The sequence below is a fragment of the Lontra canadensis genome, unplaced genomic scaffold, assembly GCF_010015895.1.
Source record: "Lontra canadensis isolate GAN:19392208 unplaced genomic scaffold, GSC_riverotter_1.0 scaffold37, whole genome shotgun sequence".
NCBI classification, from domain to species: domain Eukaryota; kingdom Metazoa; phylum Chordata; class Mammalia; order Carnivora; family Mustelidae; genus Lontra; species Lontra canadensis.
In genome coordinates, this window is record NW_022631031.1 from 5738690 (window position 1) to 5761726 (window position 23037).

General features: G+C 35.3%; 1 protein-coding gene across 1 annotated transcript in view; it reads right to left on the reverse strand.

Annotated features, from left to right (window-relative positions):
- Nucleotides 1–23037, reverse strand: part of RALYL (RALY RNA binding protein like) — a 680011-nt gene that overhangs the window by 58627 nt on the left and 598347 nt on the right. Inside the window, 2 exon segments of the mRNA XM_032869110.1 lie at nt 12180–12343; nt 22307–22354. Of these exon segments, the coding sequence (XP_032725001.1) occupies nt 12180–12343; nt 22307–22354 (212 nt within the window).

The window sequence follows — 23037 nt, forward strand, 5'->3', positions numbered from 1 at the left end:
CAACAAGCGAAAGAGATCTTTTAAGTAAAGGAAGCAGCAAATCTTAAATTATAAAGCTTGAAAATGAGCATCAACATCCTGGCTTCTTTGAGACCAGGAGTGTAGGTGAGAATTTGTCCCTTGTTTTACTAACTCAAAATTCCAGAACCCACTTTCTCTGAGTTGTAGTATTTTTAAAGACGTAGCTCATAGTCAACTATGAAATACATGAAAAACAAGAAGTAAAATGTGGAAGGCAAAAATAATATTGGTGACAAATATTCCACCAATATTTTAAGAGTGTACTCTGTGCAGTGCAAAAGTAACTTGAAGAATGAATCTGTTATCTAAAATGGACAGAATAGATGTGCATACAAACAACCATAACATGAATCCAAGGGCTTCAGTCCTGTAATAGGAAGAACAACAACTGGTTTGGCTTCATAATGATGCCCTTGTAGCACAAAGGGATGCAGACTTGTTTTGTGTGAGTGGTATTGCCTGAACTGGACCTTGAGAACCAAATAAAATTATTAATAATGTTTTTCTATATACAAGATAGATAACACAATCAATAACACATTTTTTGAGATAAAGGAAAGGGTTTTCAAGTGAAGGTGTATGAACATGAGTTTAAAAGCATTTAAATAAGAGTACAATTAAGCTAGGGGAAGGGTTGTGGGAAACGGGAAGTACCAGATCAGATATATCTTGAAAAGTCACTCAAGAGTTTTGATTCTTATTAGGTAAATGGTAGCAATTCTGAGTTTTGAGTGAGGAGTTGACAGAAGTAATTTATTTTGAATAATCCTGCAGTTGGGCATGGAATTAATGGGTTTGGGGGAGAGCAGAGAGCCCAGAAGAGTAGTCAAGGCTCTGCTTGTCAACACATGATCTGGGAAAAAGCGGCAGAAGCAGCAGCAGAGGTAAAAATGTCATTAAGATCTTTTGATAGGATTTCATGCTCACAAACATTTATAATCCTACAGTGAAAGATTAGATCCTTTCAGGAACTTCTAGTGGAACACAAAGAAAAACACAACTTGTATAGAGGAACTGAGAAAACCATCTTAAATGCTCACAAGCTGTATTGATATTAGGAATTTATCAAATATTTTGTTGTTAGCCTCTTTTCAGGTTATATTAATGAGCCACATTAAAACCTAGTGAAAAAAGCTGAGAAGAGATGTTCACAAATGTTTTTATTTATGATAAATACATTATAACTATTTTGGTTGGGCTGCTTTGTATCTATATATTATATTGTGATGTTAGTAAGGATTTATTACTCTTTATACTAAGTGCTTGTTAGTGTTCAGACTGTAAAGCCATGTGCATTTGAAAATTCAGTTGTGTTTACCAAAATGAGCTAAATGGACCTGAATCTCATTCTCTTAAGTTAATTACTGAATTAAATAATGTCCAAGAATTTGGCTCTTAAAATAAGAAACCATTGAAGGGTATGCCAAGTTCTCCATACTTTGTTTAGATTTCACATGCATATTACATCCATGTTATGGGTTGAATTCTGTTCCCTACAAAAGTTATATGTTGAAGTCCTAGCCCCCAATATCTCAGAATGAGATTGTATTTATGCATAGGCCTTTGAAGAGGTAATCAAGTTAAAACAAGGTCACTAGATCTGATATTCCCTACTCCAATATGATTAGTGCAATTATAAGAAGGAAATCTGTACACACACACAGAAGGAAGATGATGTGAAGACAAAAGGAAAGGACGGACATCGACAAACCAAGGAGAGAGGGCTGATGTAGCACTTTCCTTACAGCCTCTGAAGAAACAGACGCAACATTGTGATCTCCAACTTCTAGACCTCAGGGCTGTGAGAAAATAGATCTCTGCTCTTTAAGCCATCCAGACTATGGTATTTTATTGTGGCAGTGCTAGCAAACAACTATAGCCATCCTATAAATTTCTTAAACGATTATTTTTGATCAGATGGCACTTTGCTGGGAGTCTTTTCCCTCAGCCTGAGATGAAATTCAAACCCTTCAATATTCTCCACAGTTTTCCATTGTCCTGTTATCCAAGTTTGTCTTTTGCTTTGCTTAATTATAGTATCCTCAGTTTCTTAACTGCATATCTAGCACTATGTTTTTGCTTTAGATAATAATAGTAATCAATAATAATAATAATAATGATTATTATTGCTATTATAGCTTACTATTAAGACTTTAGAATATGAGACACTGTTCTAAGGGCTTTATATGTGCTGGCTCACATAACCCTCACAAAAGCTTTCTGGAGAGGGAAATAAGATTATCATTCTTATTTCCCAAATCAAGGTAAAGGAAACAAAGTTTCTTGCCCCCAAACACAATTAGTTAATGGCAGAGCCACTGCTGGATTCCAGTTACAGCAGTCTCATATCTCATACTCTTAACTACTGTACTCTGTTGTAACAACAACGATAATAATAATAAAACCCCTTCCTGAACATTGACTTTGTAACAAGACTTGCCTAAGAACTTTATAAGCATAAGTAATTTAATCCCCACCAACAACCTAGTGGATACATAGTATTAATTCCATTTTCCAGATAGAAAATGGAGGCATACAGGGATTAAAGGATTTCCCCATGGTCAAAAGTGAGGATATTGTCTAATAGGGATTCCACCCAGGGCAATCTGACAGCAAATCCTCTGCTCTTCTATACAGAGGTACTGTATCTTAGAAAGTAGGAGTCTCTCTGAGTTTTTTTTTTTTTTTTTCCTCAAATCCATTTATCCTTCTAAACTTCTGTTATCTTTCTTTAAATCCTCCGGCCAACAATAATTTCTTTCCTTAAAACCTAAAAGCAGAATATATCTTTTGGCCAAGATAATGGGTAGAAGGGGAAGTTTAATGATATTTTGCTAGATATTAACATTGTATCTCTGGTTGATGCTTTGTCTCCATATTTAAATAACATGCTTTTGAGGGAAAATAAAAATAAAAACAAAAAACAACACAACACTTCCTTAGCCTTGGGGATAAGTTCTCAACTGTTTCTTAAATTTAATTGAACTGTCTTTAATTTCTTATTAGGTGCTTTAGGGCTTTGCGTTAGTCTATCACCTACTCTGTTATCAAAAGTGCATTGATAGGACCGCAAAGACATCAAAAGTTACTATGATTTTTCTTGTTAGTAAAAAAAATAAACAAACAAAAATTTTTAAAAATAAAATAAAAATTTAAAAAATGGGGACTGGAAATTACTCTGTTGGTTAAGTGGCTGACTCTTGATTTTGGCTCAGGTCATGACCTTAGGGTCGTGAGACTAAGCCTCATGTTGGGCTCCACACTGGGTGTGGAATCTGTTTGAAATTCTCTCGTGCTCTTTCTCCCTCTGCCCTCCCCCCCATCTTGCATGTGGGTGCAGTCTTTTTCTTTAAAAAAATAAAATATTTTAAAAAATGATTTTTCTTGTTAGACATTAGAATTTAAATTATTTTAAAATTGATTTAATATTTCCAGAGGGCACTCATTTTTCCACTTAGAAACTACAGCTAAACTGTCTTCCCTTTTGCAAAATGCTTAAATACAATGTCATATCTTGTTTATCTTATGATTCCATGGGACAGCACAAACTGATTACAGTAGTTGGGGGATACATTCCAAGACCCCCAGTGGATACTTGAAACTGGAGATAGTACTGAACCCTATTACACTATGTTTTTTCCTATATGTATATACAAACATTTACATATCTTTGATAAAGATTAATTTGTAAAATAGGCCCAGAAAGAGGTTAATGAATAAATAGAACAACTATAACAATATTCTTTAATAAAGTTATGTGAATGTGGTCTCTCTCTTTCAAGATATTTTATTATACTGCCCTCATCCTTCTTGTGATGATGTGAGAAAATGCCTGTTTGAGAGATGAAATGAGAAGAATGATGTAGGTGTCATGAGGTAATACTAGGCTACTATTGACCTTCTGATGATATCTCAGAAGGAGGAGCATCCACTTCTGCACCCTGGTTTGCCAAGGGTAACAAACTGTGGAAAGAGAAACCACAGATAAATGGGAGGTAATTGCATAGTTTTAGTTCAAGTTGATTTGCAAAGGGACATACCTAGTGGTAATTTAATTTTTTAAAAGAGAAACTCATTCTAAACACATATCAGTATTCACCCTTGGCAAATTATAGTGTTATATTAGTATATAAAATAAAAATATAAAATTATAGTTTTTTCTCACAGCAGAATTCAGTCATATTAAAAATCTGAAATAAGAAATGACAAATTGTCCAAGCTATAACATTAATTTCCCTTCTGTACTTGCCAAGTCATTAAATGCTAGGAAACAGGTATTAATAAAAGAGCAAGATGTACCTCAGTAAATATTCATTCGCTTAAGCCAATATTAACATAGTATACTTAACATTCCACTAGAATTTTTCATTTGTGATTTAAATTTGAAAATTATTGTTATTTCCAGGTACCAGGCTAATTATAAAAGTACTATTAAATAATGAATATTTATATACACACAGCACATATAATATAGTTTGCCTATATGATTTTAGAAAGAACATGCAAATGTGATTCTAGTTTTGCTTGCTAGTGAATTATATACAGATACTGTTTAGATTTATATTTCACTAAAATAACACTAATCTACAGTTAATGTTTATGAATTGAGGCTCTAAAAGTATAGAATATATGAAACATACATAGACTATTCTCAGGATGCCTGGGTGGCTCAGCCAGTTAAGTGGCTGCCTTCAGCTCAGGTCATGATAACAGGGCCCTGGGATGGAGTCCCGCAGTGGGCTCCTTGCTCAATGGGGAGCCTGCTTCTCCTTCTGCCTGCCACTCCCCCTGCTTGTGCTTACTCTCTGCTCTCTCTGTCTCTGATTAAGAAACTATAAAAAAAATTTGTTCTCTGTTGTCAGTCTTTCTATACTAATAATTTTGTTAAAATTAACATAACTTGAGAATTAATATATCCATGGTAAGTTTCAAATAATTATTTTACTAGATGGTCCTTACAAAATATTTTCATCCCATAATTTGTCTAATATTTCTACTTAATGCTTTTCCTCATCTTTCACGAACAACAAAGGTACTCTAGAATGTACACTTCCAAATGATTGCTGCTAGAAAATAAAACACACTGAATATATTTCAAAACATCTCTGGTTTATATTAAGGAGTCTAGTTTCACTTAGTCTTCCCCAAAGACTATCACATCTGTCACACAAAACCAGGGAGAGAAGACTGAATTAAACCACTGATTCCATCACTGGATTTAAGATTCTTATCAGGGCACCTGGGTCGCTCAGTGGGTTAAGAGTTGGACCCTTGGTTTCTGCTCAGACCATGATCTCAGGGTTGTGAGATCAAGCCTTATGTTGAACCCCAAGGTGAGTCCCAAGTGGACCCCAGTTGAACTCCCCCACACCAGTCCTGAGTGGAGCTCTGCCCTCAGTGCTGAGTCTGCTTGGAATTCTTTCCCCCTTCTTCTCCCTCCCCATCTTCTCCTCCTCCAGCTTATGTGTGCTCTCTCTCTGAAAGAAAGAAAGAAAGAAAGAAAGAAAGAAAGAAAGAAAGAAAGAAAATCTTAAAAAAAAAAAGAATAGATTCTTCTCCTATATATAGTTCAGTATATGTAGGCTAGTTTGGATTATATTTTGAAGTAGCTAACTACAGAGATTTGCTTTCCTATAAACATCCTTTCAGTATTTATTCCAATGTAAAAAAAAAAAAAAGTCACTAGATTTCTCAATACTTGGAGATTAAGGAAGGATAGAAGCACGAGTATATGCTATGTGTGGGTGGCTCAACTTCCAAAACATAATGTTAATTAAATTCCAAAATTAATGGACTATGGCTGACATGGAAACTGGAAGAACATCCATATGTACCTAAGGCCTCATGTCTCCTGAAAGGAGGTGGAGGTATGGGAATACAGCATTTGTACATGTGGAGGTGGGAGAGGGTACTAAGTATACAGGTGGTTTGGAAAAGAACTTGCTTCCCTCTGCTAGAAGGCAGAGAAGAATGTTATTGATCCCTGAGTTGCTAGGAGAGAAGAAAGGGGCTCCAGTAAATTCTCCTAGAGTGAACAGAAGGACTATAACTTGCACCTTGCAATGTATAATCCTTGGAGAATTTGAGGGTTGCCACTGACTCCAGAGGCATTTCCTGAGAAAGGATGAGTAGTTGGGTGTAGACAGCCTATCTCAATTTACATCTGAGAACAAAAAGTCCTTCTCAACATGACAAAGGAAAGTTCAGGCCCAAAATAGCTACCAATTTTATAAAAAATTTTGATTGGCTCTTAGTCCTTCATTGCCCATAAGAAAAAGAGCTTCATGTGCATTTCGGGGAGTTGAGGAATTCTATAACAAAGCAAACAAAGGAGCACAGCTCTTTGTAGGATGCAAACAACCAGAACAGGTGGATACTGTGGATGCAAAACCAATGTTAGAAAATGTTAATAAAAATGCCATGGCCACCTTTACACAGAAACACATGATTTATGATGGTTCAAGTTATGATTTTTTGATTTTATGATGGTGCAAAAGCTATACACATTCAGTAGAAATAGTACTTTGAATTTTGAATTTTGGTCTTTTCCCAAGGTAGCGATATGTGGTACTGTAGTGTCTTCTGATGAAGGACAGTGGCAGGAAACCATAGCTCTCAGTTGGCCTCATGATCATGAAGGTAAACAACCAATGCACTTAACTATTCTGTACCCATGCAGCCATTCTGTTTTTGACTTTCAGTAGAATACTCATTAAATTACATGAGATATTCAATACTTTACTATAAATAGGCCTTGTGTTAGATGAGTTAGCCCAACTGTATGCTAATGTATGTGTTCTGAGCACATTTAAGGTAGACTAAGCTAAGCTATGATGTTCAGTAGGTTAGGTGCATTAAATGCATTTTCTACTTATATTATTTTCAATTTACCATGGCTTAATTACCAGAAGTGATAAGATGTTGGAATGTTAAAAAAAATGTGGAAATAAGGTATGTAGAATACTAGGGGGAAAAGAAGCATGATTTTAAAATTCTGGATCAAGTCAAAATATACATACATGAGGGAAACAAAAAGTTTTTTGGATATGTATAGATTCAGAAATCATGTTTTTAATTTACCCAAGAAAATTATTTTAGAAGTAACCTAAAAACGAAGAATTAAAGAATAATAGATATAAATAATGAATTTTATAAAATTTTATATTGAGTCTTAATGGGTAATAATGATGACAGACACTGGGAGTTGGCAAATAAGCACTAGGTACAGAATATTTGAAAAAGAAAAGATATATATAATATATAAATATGTAATAGAAGCTGGGAACTAAAACTTTAACGTTTATGTATAAAACTTGACATTTTTCGTGGGGTAAGGGATATAGAGGTAAGGTTGTTGGTGTAGAGACAGTAATGAAGTAAAAGCTTTCAAAACGTCATGTCTTGAATGGGATTAGAATAACTTTTTTTTTTTAAAGATTTTATTTAGTTTTTGACAGAGAGAGACACAGCAAGAGGGAGAACACAAGCAGGGGGAGGGAGAGAGGGAAAAGCAGATTTCCCATTGAACAGGGAGCCTGAATCAGGGCTTGATCCCAGGACCCTGGAATCATGATCTGAGCTGAAGGCACAGTTGCTTAGTGACTGAGCCACCCAGGCACCCCTAGAATAGCTATTTTTTGACTTTAGGAGATTAATAGGTAAGTATATATTTATTTAGAACTATTTAATATGTCAATATAATTACTAATGAAATAGAGAGGCCTAGTAGAATATCCAAATTAAAGCAGTTGTGGTGGAAGAGATAGGAATTAAAAGAAAATTCGTTAACCAAGCATAAGGAAAAGTTAAAAAGAAGAAACAACAAATTATATACTTGAAATAAGGATGGAAGGAATATAATTACCAATATATTAGTTAATCATTAAATGTAAAAGGATCAAATTTCCCTATAAAAAACAAAGAATTTCATATTGCTTTTAAAAACAAAATCCAGCTTTATTTTGTTTTTAGGAAATATACAAAAATAAAGTGACAGTGTGTGATGCCTGGGTACTGCAGTCAGCTGACCATCTGACTCTTGATTTCAGCTCAGGTCATGATCTCATGATCATGAGATCAAGCCCCACAATGGGCTCTGTGCTGGGCATGGAGCCTGCTTAAGATTCTCCCTCTCCCTCTGTCCCTCCCTCTTTCTGTCTGTCTGTCTCTCCTTCTTTAAAGAAAGGAAAGAAGGAAGGAAGAAAGAAAGGAAGGAAGGAAGGAAGGAAGGAAGGAAGGAAGGGGTAAATAAATAAAGTGACAGTGTTATGGGTTGGAACATTTTCCCCCAAAACATTTGTTGAAGTACCTGTGAATATGACCTTATTTGGAAATAGATCTCTGCTGATGCATTCCACATGAAGTCATCTAGGGTACGCCCTAATACAATATGACTGGTGTCCTCTTAAGCAGAGGAGTGACACGGACACAAAGACTCGGGGGAACACCATAGGACAATGGAGGCAGAGACTGGAGTGGTGCGTCTATAAACCAAGGACTGCCAAGGATTGCCAGCACACCAGAAACTAAGAGAAAGGAATGGAACAGATTTGTCCTCTAGAACTTCCAGAGACAGAGCGCAGCTCTGCTGACACTTTGTTTTCAGACTTCTAGTCTCCAAATATCTGTTGTTTTAAATCATTTGGTTTATGATAATTTATTACAGCTGCCCTAGCAGACTAATATATAAAAAGACCAAAAAATAAATGGACGTATTAGGGAAACATGAGCCAAAAGAAAACCTTATCAGTAAAGGATCAAAGTAGTAGACAAAGCAGAATTCAAAGCTAAAAATAGTAAATGAAATATTGTATAAATGTAAAAGTTACAGTTCTCCAGGAGGTTACAGAGAGTCGGCATTGAAAAGGCCACAGACTGAAGAGACTACGCTCTATGGCCTGATGTTCTAGAACCTGGCTATAGTTCCTGGCTCTGTTATTAAATGGCTCTGTGACTTTAGAGAGATTGCTTAACTTTTCTATGCCTCATTTTCCATATCTATAAAATGAGAATAATAATAATACTTCATTTATAGGGCAATTATAAGGAATAAATGAAATTATATATGTAAAATTAATATTGTAAAATGACTTAATATATTTAAATGCATATATGTATTAATGTATGGTTGAAACAACAGCTGTCAGAAACACCAGAAAGTATTAGCTATTATTCTTTCTCCTACTGTTAATATAAAATGCTATATAAAAACCAACCAAACAACATGGGGTATAAAACCAAACCTCAAGAAAAGAAAAACTTTATAAAGTCACTATCATTGTAAAAGATTTTTAAATAATCTCTTACAGAATTTGACATAATTTTCCACAAAAAAGCAAGACTAGAGAGGACTGTGTAATACAATCAACAAGGTAAAACACACATTCTGTTCTATGTGAAAAGAGGAAATGTATTCTATTTTTCATTTAAAAAATCTGATTATTATGGAACCAAAGGAAACTCTTTCTCTTTTTTTAAAAGATTTTATTTATTTATTTGACAGAGATAGAGAGAGAGACAGTGAGAGAGAAAACACAAGCAGGGGGAGTGGAAAAGGGAGAAAGCTTCCTGCTGAGGAAGGAGCCCTATGTGGGGCTTGATCCCAGGACCTTGGGCCAAAGGCAGATAATTAACAACTGAGCCATCCAGGTGCCCCCCCAATAGAAACTCTTAATAAGTTCCTCAAAAAAGATTTTTATAATCCTTATTATCTCTCCATGATCAAAGAAAACTAGAAATCAAAAAATAAAAAGGCCAATCACAATGTAACCATTTAAATATTAAGATATTTACTTTCAAACAATTTCAGGAAATGAACTACTCTTCTCTGCAACAATGGGGTATATGACAGTCAAGTGGCTGAGTCCTACTCGGTTGCACTGACAAAGAATGGCCATGACCGAGTGGATTTAAACCAAGGTGGTACTATCTCCTTAGGGAAGATTTAGAAATGTATAACTAGACATAGAGCTGTAACAAAGACTGAGGAATGCTATTGGCATTTAGGGTTTGGGGGTCAAGAACACTCAAGTTCTACAAAGCTCAGAATACTCTTACACAATGTAGAACTTTCATAGTCAAAGTGCCAGTAAAGCTCCCATTTATAAACACTCTTTAAACAGTGACTACAGGGCAAAGACGCCATAGATGCTTAAGATATTTCTATTTGAAATGAAGTTAGTATCACCATGGTAAAAAAAAAAAGTCTATAAAACTAGCAGACAATTCAATGTTCAGTTTTTCACGGCAAGAACCAAATTCAAGAACTTTCTTTGCTTTTGACGATAATCTGAGAGCATGCAGGGCTCTGTTTAGAGATTGATGCAGAAACTTTTTTTTTTTTTAACTAAGGCTCAAAAAAGGAATTCATATTTATCCACAGAATAGGTAGATAATGGATAAATAAGTACATACAGAACTGTAATTCAATTTAATTTGTTATTTAGCTTTTATTAGCTAAGTCAAATTCCAAGCAAATCAAACTTGAGTCATTTACCAGAAGCATCGGTGCTTCTGGTAACTATGTTTTTTGCATATTCGCAGGTAAAAAAAAAAAAAAATCAACAGTGTCCCTTCTTAGTATTTCTGATGGTACTAAGGTAAAATGCAATGTCCTACCATGGATAGCATGTGGGGACAAGCATCTGCCGTTGGCTCAGGTCCTGATCTCCAGATCCTGAGATCCGGCCCCCACATCGGGCCCTGCTCAGCGGGAGAGTCTGCTTTTCCCTCTCCCTTTCCCTCTCTCTCTCTCAATCCCCCTCTGCCCATCCTCACTGCTCATTCTCTCTCTCTCTCTTTCAAAAAAAAAAATCTTAAAAAAAAATAAAATTGGGATAATAGTATTTGCCTTACTTGTCTAAAATGTCAGGATGCAGAGTAACTATGAAGTCTCTACAATGGCCTGCCAATCTGTTCTGGAACTTGCCCTCTTGCTCCCTCTCTCACCTATTTCCAGCTACATTTTCCCTCCCTTACTCTGCTACAGCCACTATGGTTTCCCTGCTGTTCCCTGACTATTAACCTAAGGTCACAGCACTGACCATTCCCCTGTGAGAATGCTCTGTCTCCGAGAGCTTCAGGCTCACTCTCTCACTTTCTTACTTCCATCAAGTCTCAGTTCTAATGCCACTTTCATCAGAGAGGGGTAGCCATACACCATCCTATGAAACTTTCTCTTTATTTATACTTTGGTGTAGCGATGCTCTACAGTGTAACATCTCATATTCTAGTTTGCTTATTGTCTATCTCTTCTCTGCTACAAAGTAATCTCAAGGAATGCATGAAATTCTTTTATCTTTTCCTTTTGAATACTATTATAATAAATTAGTTTTTCTGAATCCCTCTATATAAAAATTTAGCAGTATATTTTGTCAGAAAGTTTATATCTTTACTTTTCACTAATTATCATGAAATTATATTAATATTATTTTATTTTTTATGACATAACATATACTTCCAGACACATAATCATAATGATTTAGCATAGTATGGGAAGTTACATTTTTAACATCTCTAGTATGTCATTTGCCTGTCTTAGTTATCCCAGCATTCAAATATTCAAAGCATGTATTAATTTTGCATACTCTTTCCCTGAAAAGATAGTACATGCCCTCTCTTTTGAGTGAATAGTTTTTCTTCCCTAAAAGCAACACATTATATTTCATAACTTTAATATGTTACAAACCAGGTGGGCCTAAAACATGTTACTTGCCCTGAGAATAGTTTTCAAATTTTTTTTTTTTAAGATTTTATTTATTTATTTGAGAGAGAGCGAGAATGAGAGAGAAAGAGAGAGAGAGCATGAGAAGGGGGAGGGTCAGAGAGAGAAGCAGACTCCCTGCTGAGCAGGGAGTCAGATACGGGATTCGATTCTGGGACTCCAGGATCATGACCTGAACCGAAGGCAGTCCCTTTACCAACAGAGCCACCCAGGCGCCCCTCAAATCGGGTTTTTGTTGGTCATGCTTGTGTCTGTCTCCCTACTGCAACGTAGTATGACACAAAGCTGAGTCCCTTTCTTATCCATTTTGTGTTTCTCTCATACTTTATACCTAACAGAAAATCCATAATTATTACTTTACTGAATATAGGCATTAGTGCAATGATAAGTAGCCCCTCCTCTCTTAAGCAGAAATAAAATAAGGAAGATTACTTACATTTAGAGCCTGATGAAGACGACCCACTGACGGTAGACCTCGATCCCCCTTTCATGGAAAAGACCCCTTTTCCCCTGCGAGTCGTCGTGACGGCCACTCTGGGACGCTTCAGTGGAATCACCGCACGGGGAGGCGGAGGCACACGGCCGTGGTAATCGAATAACCTTCACAAAACACAAGTGTGGCTGAGAGTTGGTTTATGCCTCCATGTTCTGTCAAATGTGTGAAATGATTAAGAAAATGGCCTTGTAAAAAAACGTCAATAAATGTTTTTGTTATGGTGGTTGTTATCACGCAGGTGCTTATTAGAAATAGGATTCTAACAGTCTATGCGTTCTGGACATTAGAATCTGGCTCTCCAATATGAACTCATCTTTAAAGTACGAAAGGACAGGGAATTTACTCCAGTGGTACCCTGCCATTTGTCGAAATCAAGCTGACCTTTCTTCCCAAGTATATTTCTTTGCTCAGTCTCACAGACTTATCCTTCCTAGGACAGAAATCTTCCTCTTACACATCAGCCCTTATTAGTGCACTAGTTTGAAAAGAGGAAGAGATCATGCCGAATCAGGAACAAGGCAAAGCGGATTATTGTTCCATCATAAAACAGCTCCTACGGAAAATCATTCTGAAGTGAGTCTAGATTAAAGAGAACAGCTGTGAGAGACAAATCAACATGGGGCCGCACCTCTAAGGACTTTTTAAGTAACAAAGGACTCCTCTGGCTGTAGAAAAAGGGAGACTGGATTTCAGTACAAAAGAGGATAAAATGTTGTTGACTAGAGTACCAGTGGAAATCACGATGTCTTTTATTATTCTGACCATTTGCTAGACATACGAACTGAGACTAGTGATATTTGTATAGTAAGGTATAGAAAATTTCCCTAACCGAGAAAAGTACCAATAAAAATTCTAGAAGCTTTTACTAAAAAGTGAAAAATGATAATCGCCACAATCAATGCATTGCCACTGAACAACGAAAGGAATAAAAGTATGAGAATATTTACTCATTTATATAAATATGTAATTCACAGATTCAGAAGCTTTCATATATTTCATACTGCATACTCATGAACAACACATTTTTGCATACTTAGCACATTTGAGAAGTAAAAAATCAGAGAGAAACTATGAGGATATATTTACTCACTCACTTTTTAAAAAACTATCTACCAGTGAACCAGATGTGTTATTATTTTATCCACTCTAAAGGGAATAGTGTTATTGACTTAGAATGATTACTGATACTACTTTATTGTGACATTATATATGGATTATATAGATTACATTCTCGTAACTGTTTTAAAACAGTCAATAAGAATAATCTAATATGAAAGTCAGAAGTTTCTATAATAGGAAAAAAGCAGTTTCTGTAATAGGTCATTTTATAAAGTTACATCTTATTTATGCATACAGATGAATCCCCTTTTGGAAACAATATATGAAATACAGTAAAAATTAAGATAGGCAGGTTTACAAATATTCATTCAGAAACACTCAAAACTATATACTATGGGGGTAAAAAAAAAAAAGGAGCATATAAACCACACTTGAAGCAGAACTTAGTACTGGGGCTGTCTCCTACATTAGAGAGCTAAAGTGTTCAAAAACTATTTGGAAGCATGCTGGGGAGAAACTAAGAGATGTCTGGAAAGGAAAAGAAATGAAATGAGACAGAGTTCAAGAGAGGTGCCATCCTCTGTGAATAAGCAAAGTCCATTAGAGCTGAAGAACTGCTAGCAAAGAACAGGTCATGGATGTCAACACATTATAGTTTCCTTCAAAGAGGATGGGCAGGATGAAGCTGAAAAGGGTTATGAATATCATCCATACCACTAGGGGCTGGAAACTCAAAAGGGTCAACGAAACCTGCTCCTCATTTCAATCACAAAACAAGGACTCCATTATTTATTTATAAGTTGAATTCACACAGCACCTTAAGCTAGTGAGCCAAAATACGAAGGCACTTTTTATGAGCTCGAACACCCAGAGCTATTGAGGGAAGCCAAAAAAATATGGCAATTGACTCATCTCTTACAGGGCAGATGCTGCTGCTTCAGAGGAAAGGCAAGTTCTTTTGGAGGAGCCATTCCCCCCGGGGCCACGAAAGTGCAATTTAGCTGGTTCATTAATTAAGCTAATCTATAAGTTGGGTTGAGAACATTTCTAAAGCACGAGTAAAATATACCACGATGGAGAAATGCTATAATGAAAACGCAGGCCAAGTAAAGCCACCTTACTCACCGCGACTTCAGTGACAATGTAGTTCAAGAATATTTTACAGGAAAGTGAAATGTTTCTCACCATTTCCTATTGCTACCCCAGCCAACAATTACAAAGCCTCCAGTGTCACGCAGGGCTCATTTTATGTTGAGAAAACAGCTGTGTTTGCTCATTGTATTTGTGACATGCTTTTGGTTTGCGACATGCTTTTGGTATGCGACATACATTTTCGTCACATACTCAGTATGTGTCATGCGTGTGCTCTGCTGTCAATTCCTATAGAGCGTAGCCCTTGTTCTCTGAATATTCTGGTGAGTTGCTTCGAAGGGCAATCACTCCTTTCTCATCAAGGAATCAAGGAAGGTTTTACCAATTCTTTCCGCCACTGTGTTGGGAAGATGTACAATATCAGAACTTAAGTTTTAAAAAGGTACATATAATTTACGAAAAAAAAAAACAACAACTAAAGAAGTGTATGGACACTTCACATGGCAGCATAATTTTGAATTTTATAAAATTTAATGAAGTTGAGGAGTTTCTTAATTTTCATTAGCTACACTTGAGTTTACCAGAAATAAAAGGAAGACTGGGTATTGTCCTAATGCACAAAAACGTAACAAGATAAGGATGGGGAATGGGGCCAGACTTTCTGGGATTTAAGGTAAGATGTAGGGTTCTTCTAAAAGCAGAGGGAAGTAAGTAAGAGGTAACTCATGAAAGGAGACACACCATTGGCTTTCTCATCAGAATTCTGTTTATAGAAAATTTAAGAAATTTTACCTTATAAGGTATTAGATCAGCAGAATTACTGAAACAAAGGAAATAGTCCATTTAAGATTACAGACAACAAAGATTATAATGCAAGTGAATTAAATGGAATCCAAATCTCAAAGGGCAATGAAAAGTTTAAAATTTCTTCCTTCTCATTTTTTGGGTTCCTTCCACTCTTAGAATTACATTCCCTCTCCTTTTCTTTAATGGTTCTTTATTTTCCCTAATATGGGTAGAATACTGTTTTCCCTCTAATATTTATTGGCTAATAGATAGTGATTTATAATGAAGCTAAACACAGAATTTCTTCCTTCCTCAGGGTCTACTTTAAAATAAGAACCCTAAAAGACCTATTCTCAAGAGTAAATAAAATAAATGTAGCCAGATTTTACTAAAAACAACCCAGTACAAAAATATGAGGATTTAATTCACTTTATTTAATAAATATTTCTACTTTTCAAGTGCTCATTTCTTGTTTGGAATTCTGTTTGCTTTAATAATGGCTGAGATATGTAATTTTATTACCTAGAAAAAGGTAAAATCTGGTAAACAATATTGATGTACTTGATAAAAATAAACATAGCTCGTCTCTATAAAGAATATGGATATTAGTTATTAAAAGTTAGCTGTATTTTGGACATAGACAATTTACTGGCATATTAACATATAAAATGAATATAATTTTGAATGCTTGTTTTTATTAAAAGCTTGTTAGTATTAAGCTCAATAATAATAAAGCAACATTTAAAAAAGACATAACTCCTAACCTCATACTCTAAAACAACTACTATGTGGGGCATGTGTTTGGCTCAATTGGTTAAATGTCTGCTCTGAATTTTGGCTCAGGTCGTGATCTCAGTGTTGTGAGATTGAGTCCTATGACAAGCTCTGCACGGGTGTGGAACCTGCCTAAGATTCTTTCACTCCCTCTCAATAAATAAATAAATAAATTAAATACATAAAAAGAAAAGATTACTATCATTTTCTAATCTTTTTTCCACAAGTATCCATATCTTTCACATAGTTGAGAACAAAGTATATGCATAATCACGTATTCCGGTTAATTCTCCTTGGTTTATATTAAAAACATTTCTCAAGCCTGCCAAATGGTCTTCTTAATGTTTATTTTAATTGCTATGGTGCATTTTCTCAAGCAGATATGCCATATTCTAATAATCATTACCTGATTGACTTTGACTTAATGCCTATTTTTCCACTGTCACCTAATGTGATTTTAAAATTAAAAAATTTTTAATGTAATGTTTGCATAATATTTTATCACTGAAGAATGAATTTTAATTTTAGATAAATTATTTAGATAAATAGATTTCAAGAATTGGTAATTACCTATTATTTTTTTCTAAATTTCCCTCATGAAAAGAGTTCTTCATTTTCCTTACTCATGAATCAAAAGCTACAGTCACCATGAGCTTAATGCTAACAAAAACATGTAGTCTGTGCTAGGGGCTAAAAAACTAGGCTGCCTACAGCCCAAACCTGAAAACAAGTTCATCTCACTGGGGCTTTGCAGCATATGTGAAGATCAGTAACCAGAGGATCAGAGATCTTCCTATGTATTGATTGAAACTTGAACCCTTCTCTTCAGCATGTTTATCTTCTGACAGATGCATAGTCTATAAAATCAAATTAAGGTGTCTATTCTTTTTTAAGAAGGAATATATTTGAAAACCACGTGAACGATTCTTATAGCCTACTCATTATATCTGTTTTTTACACTGCTTGAATAATTCAAAATTCACAAAATCTGTCTATAATTTCCACGCTGACTTCAAGTAAACTTTTGGTTTCAACTGAATTAGGAGATTTCAAAGGCACACTTAACTGGAGACCAGTAAATGAATAATTTCTATTGTTTTTTTTATTATTATTAAAATTTTCTAAGATTTTCAGTAAAGTTGTCTTCTTGGATCTTGTGCGGATATTTCTTGAACATGCTTTTAAAGGCAAGGTGATCGAAATCTTGAATGTCTTTTCTGCAATTTTTAAAAATTTTTATTATTTTTTAAAATTTCTTTTCAGTGTTTTTCTGCAATTTTTTGAATGCAATATAATGTTTACCATTTGTACAACTTTGCTATCTGCTATATTCGTATACAGCTTTGGTTAATGAAAAAGTCAGTACATTCAAATAGCAGTTTTAAAGTTATAAATCAGTAAAATGATTCTCTTATTAATTGCTTATAATTCTGTAATGCGGGTATTGTTAAGTCATTTTGCCCATGAAGACCCCCCCCAAAAAAAAAAAAGGATAATGTGATGTTGCCCAGGTCACTTAGCCAGGCAGCACAAGAACAGCTAGGCCTGATACTCATGTCCTCTGCCTCTAAATCATATACTCTTTGTCAAGTGTACCATCCTGTTATTTCCAAATGTTTTAAGTGGAATACTATTCTATTAGATGATTATTTAAACCTGCATAACGAAACACATACATTGCTTCTTGCTAATATGTTTTTCCAAGAGTCATGAATATATCTATGCTCTACTCTGTAATCAATGAAACAACTTCAACTTGATGTTAACTATAGCTCAAGTAGCTTCTCTTCTGTTAAGTTACTCAAGGTCAAAATTGTGCCAGAGTGGAACAATGCCCATTTCACATCATTTAATATGTATATATGTTTTCTATATGGTAAAGCACATCTGGCATTTCTTTTTCTCTATTAACAGAAGTTTACTTATACTGGGGGTTGTCAGCTGTTCAGTGCTGTTCTTGATACTACTGAAAAAAGATTGGATTAACACTGCTAATATCTCAGAAATTGAAAACATTCCCTGGGGGGATTCAATATAATTTTAGGTATTTATCTCCTTTTACTTTACTTGGAAGAATATAAATATTTATGTTTAGTTTTAATAACATGGAATGTCCTTCATTTAGAGTCAGACTTGACCTTTTAGAAGAAAATGCCATTTAATGCTGTAAATTATTGAATGGTGCCTTGCAAAATATAAAAAAGAGTTTAGAATAACCATTCAAGTCTATTATTTAGTGACACTCTTCATGATCCCTGAAACCATGACAGACACTAACTTAGTCTTCAGGAAAGGTACTGCTGGGCCTACATATCAACACAGTGACAACCATGGCACATTGTGTAAAGCAGTTTTCTAAGCTGAAACTATCTAAGGATTGAAATCCCCAATCACATTAGAATTCTCAAACCTGGCAGAAATAGGATGACCATAGGATATGGATATATGGCAGTGACTAAGCTATTATGCTCCGGGAGCAGGAGGGAAAACAATAAAAATAGAATAATCCAGAGGTGGCACAATGGACTATTTTGGAACAACTGGCCAACCAGTTGATTTCTCAGTCCCAGGGACAATGCTACATGAGTACCAGTATAAGAAATGCATTCAGCATCATTGTTAATAGCTACTGTTAGCTGTTATTGGTAGCTAACATTGATTATGCAGTAAAAATATACCAGGATAGAGCAAGCACAATGCGGATCATTATTTGTACGTTACTTCATTTAATCCTTAGAACAAACTTATGAGGCAGGAATTAATTTCTTGCTCACTTCATGAATGAGACAACACGTTTTGTGGTATTAAGTAACTCACCCAAGTTTGCACCACTAGTAAAAAGAGGAAAAAAAATTAACCATAAATTCAAGCAGAGTGTAATTTATGAGAAATTACTGTGGATAAAATGGTTAGCACTTTGTAGGCTATTTATATCGTCCAACCTCTCCATTCTGTTTTCCTTTCATGACAATCTATTTTCATAGGGAACTCCTGACTCTATCCATTAGTGATGGATGCTTACATCTTTTTTAACCAAGTGCAAAAAGTGGAAAAAAAAACCAGTAAGAGCACAGATTGTTCAGACTTTCTGTTAGCAAAACAACCATACTGACCTTTTGCGCCCTTATATGCCAAACAGATTTTATATAAGACAAAGAAGTGATTCGGGGGAATTGTTCAGAGTTGGTTTTTTTGGTGTAATGAAGAATCATCTGAAAACTTCAAGCTCTATAACTCTTTGGCAGGTAGGACAGATTTATCTATCATCTATTTATCTATCTATCATCTACCTAATCATGTTATTGAGCTATAATTTATATAGAAACTCCATTTTAGGTAGAAATTCTTTATTTTACTCATATTTTAAAAGTATTTAATTTATTTATTTGACAGAGAGGGAGAGAGAGTGCAAGCAGGGGTAGTGACAGACAGTGGGAGAAGCAGGCTCCCCGCTGAGGAAGGAGCTAATGTGGGGCTCAATCCCAGGGGCCTGGGATCGTGACCTGAGCTGAAGGCAGACACTTAATGGCTGAACCACCCAGGCGCCCCTATAAATTCTTTAAATGTAGAAGTAAATCCCAAGACAGAAAACACTTAAGAGACTACAATGCCCAAAGAGTTTCATATTGACAGACTAAAAGTGTATATTAATTGAAAACTTTACTCATAGCAATTATGACAGTGTTCTGTATTCTGAAAAAAAAAAAAAAAGCTGTATTAAAAAAATGTCTTTAGGGTGAGCCTGAAGGGTAGCCTGGGGTAGCCACCTTTGGTTGGGATCGAGCCCTGCATCGGGCTCCCTGCTCAGCAGGGTGTCTGTGTCTCCCTCTGTCCTTCAATCCACTTGCGCTCTCCTTCTCTCAAATAAGTAAATAAAATCTTTAAAAAATTTTTTTAGAATTGTCTAAAACTAAAATTTTCAAATAGTATGCAGACTATTTCAATGTTGTCTTTTCTTGATAGTAAATGGGATTATTTTATGCTGCCAGATCTTCAGATCATTTTTAGGACAAGTTATTACAAGCTATTTAATATTTACAATAAAATACTGTGTTTTTAGAAATTATAAAAATGATTTGAGAAAATTATGTTTTAAAATTTGTATTTAGTCATAAAGGCATAACTAATGGAACAACTTGCTTAACTGAGTAGTTGAACATAGCAGTGATGAACGTATGGTTGTGGTCTGATCATCCTTTTTTAGGTAAGGCTGTTTCCTTTCACTTAACTCATAGACTAATATGGCTCCCCTTCCGTTTTGCATATTCACACAGTTGGTTATTGAATCTAAATGAATAGTTTATAATTGTAGTTTGGTCATGAATTTACTCTATGACCTAAGGAAAACCAAAGTCTCTCTAAATCCAAAGAGATGAATTAAGAACACAAACTGAGTATCCACTATGTTTGAGACTTAATGATATTGCCTGAGGATACAAGAATACTCAGACCTAAGCATTTTCTCTGCATTCATGGAGGAAGAGAGGCAGACATAAATCAAATACTGTCATCACAAAGAAAGACAGCAGTAAAAAGCAGAAGTGCTGTGAAGGAACAATGCTGGGTACTGAGAGAGGGGAACAGAAGAAACTAATTTAGTCTGAAAGTGGTGCTCATGCAGAGATCTGAGGGAGGAAGGCAAGTTTAACTATGGCAGAGGGAGGAATGAGGAGAAGGAGCAGCATGGGAAAAGGTGCTGAAGGAGGAGGGTCTATCGTGTTCTTGTGGAGCTGGGAAAGGAGCCACACGGCTGGAGCAAACAGAATCACGCTCTCCCTGGGATCCTGAAGTTTCTCCCCTATTAAAAATGTCCATTATAAACTATTTTTCCAAGTTTGCATTTTTATAACTTGCGATCTTTTTGGTTGTTATTTGACTAGAACTCACAATTAAAAAGCTTAAAAGATCTTTATCTCATTTTTGTGTGTGTGGTCTAGTGATCTACAACAGTGGGCCCTTGATCTGTGTATCTCAGAATTTCAATTACCCGTGTTTAGTTAAATAACTCGGCTCCCCACAGCACAAATAGAATTTCAGTTGCCACGTATTAACTATGAGCAATTTCATCAAGCCCAAACTTGGCTACTGGTGTTTCAGCTCACTAAGCACTGTGCAAATAAGAGACACATCATGATCAGTGATCGGTCACGTCGCGTCATTCAAAGCCCGTCTGGTTGCCGTGCATCTGTCGCACACACAGACAGGAACTCTGCAGTTGTATTGTCTCCTTGTTGCCAATCATAAACCCACGTGGCCCTGGGTAGTAGTGGATAATCAAAAGAGGGAACTGGTCCACAAAAATGAAAGGGCAGCAAAGAAGAGAAGTGGAAGTGGAATAATATTAAATGGGATAGAACTGTAGGAGAAACAGCTGAGGAATGCCTACACTCTTCTACTAGAGAGACTCTAGACATCGAGCCAGAGGAACTTTGGAAAAGCAAACATATTGACATAAATGAGGAAGCCAGTTGTGAAGGGATAAAACAGGATGACGATGCCCCAGAAGAAGGGACACTGGAGAAAGAACCACACACTGAAGACCTCTCAGAGATAGTTCACAACGCTGATCTATTGAAGCTGGTCCAGCCTTCAAAAGGAGTCTGACGCCTCACCGAGGCGCAAGAGGGATGCTAGCTCCATATTGTATGTTGTACAAGAAGGCAGGCCCTGCTCAAACTACTTTTGGACAGGTCTTTTTACAAAGAGCTAAAAACAGGTTAATTCTGAATATTTTTACTGTTTCAAATTATAGTGTGCTTAAAACAACTTTACTGCATTTCCCTATTATTTATAACCAACAGTAAGAGAGTTTTTAATGTTTTTACAAACACTTTTAGAGGTGGTGGAAAAATTCTATTTTTCCACTGGTTGTTAACATCACTTTCCATGGTTTCCTTTATGATCCAACACCACTGTGCAAATCAAGAACTGCCCGTAGTTTTTAACTGAATCTAACCAATCTAACCAACTAACATTGCAACGTGTCATATTGAAAACATGTATTTTAGAAGGTTGGAGTCATTTTCTGAGTTTAGAAAACTCTCAGTTGTGAAGAATCCTAAGTCAACAACAGACCTGGAAAACAATATTGGTTCATTAGATTTTTGGAATGTTATTCCAATATTCTATAACCGAACTTTTGGCTCAAGAACCACCAGAGTCCTAAAAAGTCCAAGATGTACTATGCTTTAGTAAGCACAATGAAAATAAGAAAATATGTCTACATTTTATTTTTTGGGACTGAGTAAAGAATTTTCTGTACTTTAAACATCTAGTAAGAATACCTAGGAGTGCAATATACAAAACAGTTAAAAGAATTTAAATTAAAGGGTAACAAGAATGAAAAACTAACATACCGATTGTAGAAATCTTCTCTGTAGTAATCATAGTCAAAGACATAACCACTAAGGAGGGAAACAAAAAATTAGTTGACAATTGTTCAACCATACTAATTTTGGTATTAAGTTATGAGGTTATAACAAGAAACTTATGTTACTTTTAAAATATTTATTTTTCAGTGTAATTATGTATCCAAAGAGTTTTACAAAATAATTTCTACTTGGATATAGTGCCATATCAAACTATCATATGTCTGACAATGCAATGATAATGGTTTGTGTGGTTTCGAATGGAAGATGAGAGGAGGTAGCAAAATAAAAAATTTTAATGCTTGTAATGACATATGATTGAAAGCCATTTTTTCCAGACAGGATATAATATAGTTATCCTTTCTTCCTAAGGTATGTACAGTGAGGCTGTACAATGAGCAAAAGGTATGGAACAGAAAGGTTTAATGACACATTCGCTATAAGAATGATACATAGAAATGATTTTCCTTAGAAATTCAGCATTTTTTTTCCATTTAAAAACTTACAATTTCATGCACAGAGAAAAAAAATCCAACTTGGCAGAAACTTAGCAACAGTAATTTAATATTTTAGGGTACTTAAATAGCAATTAATAAGCACATTTCAGTGAAAAGATTAAGCTTCTTAAAGGAATATATAATAAAAACTGTTCCCATCTACTTATATAATTGTTGGAATTTACAAAGCCCCTTATATGCATTATTTCCTTTTAGTATGCA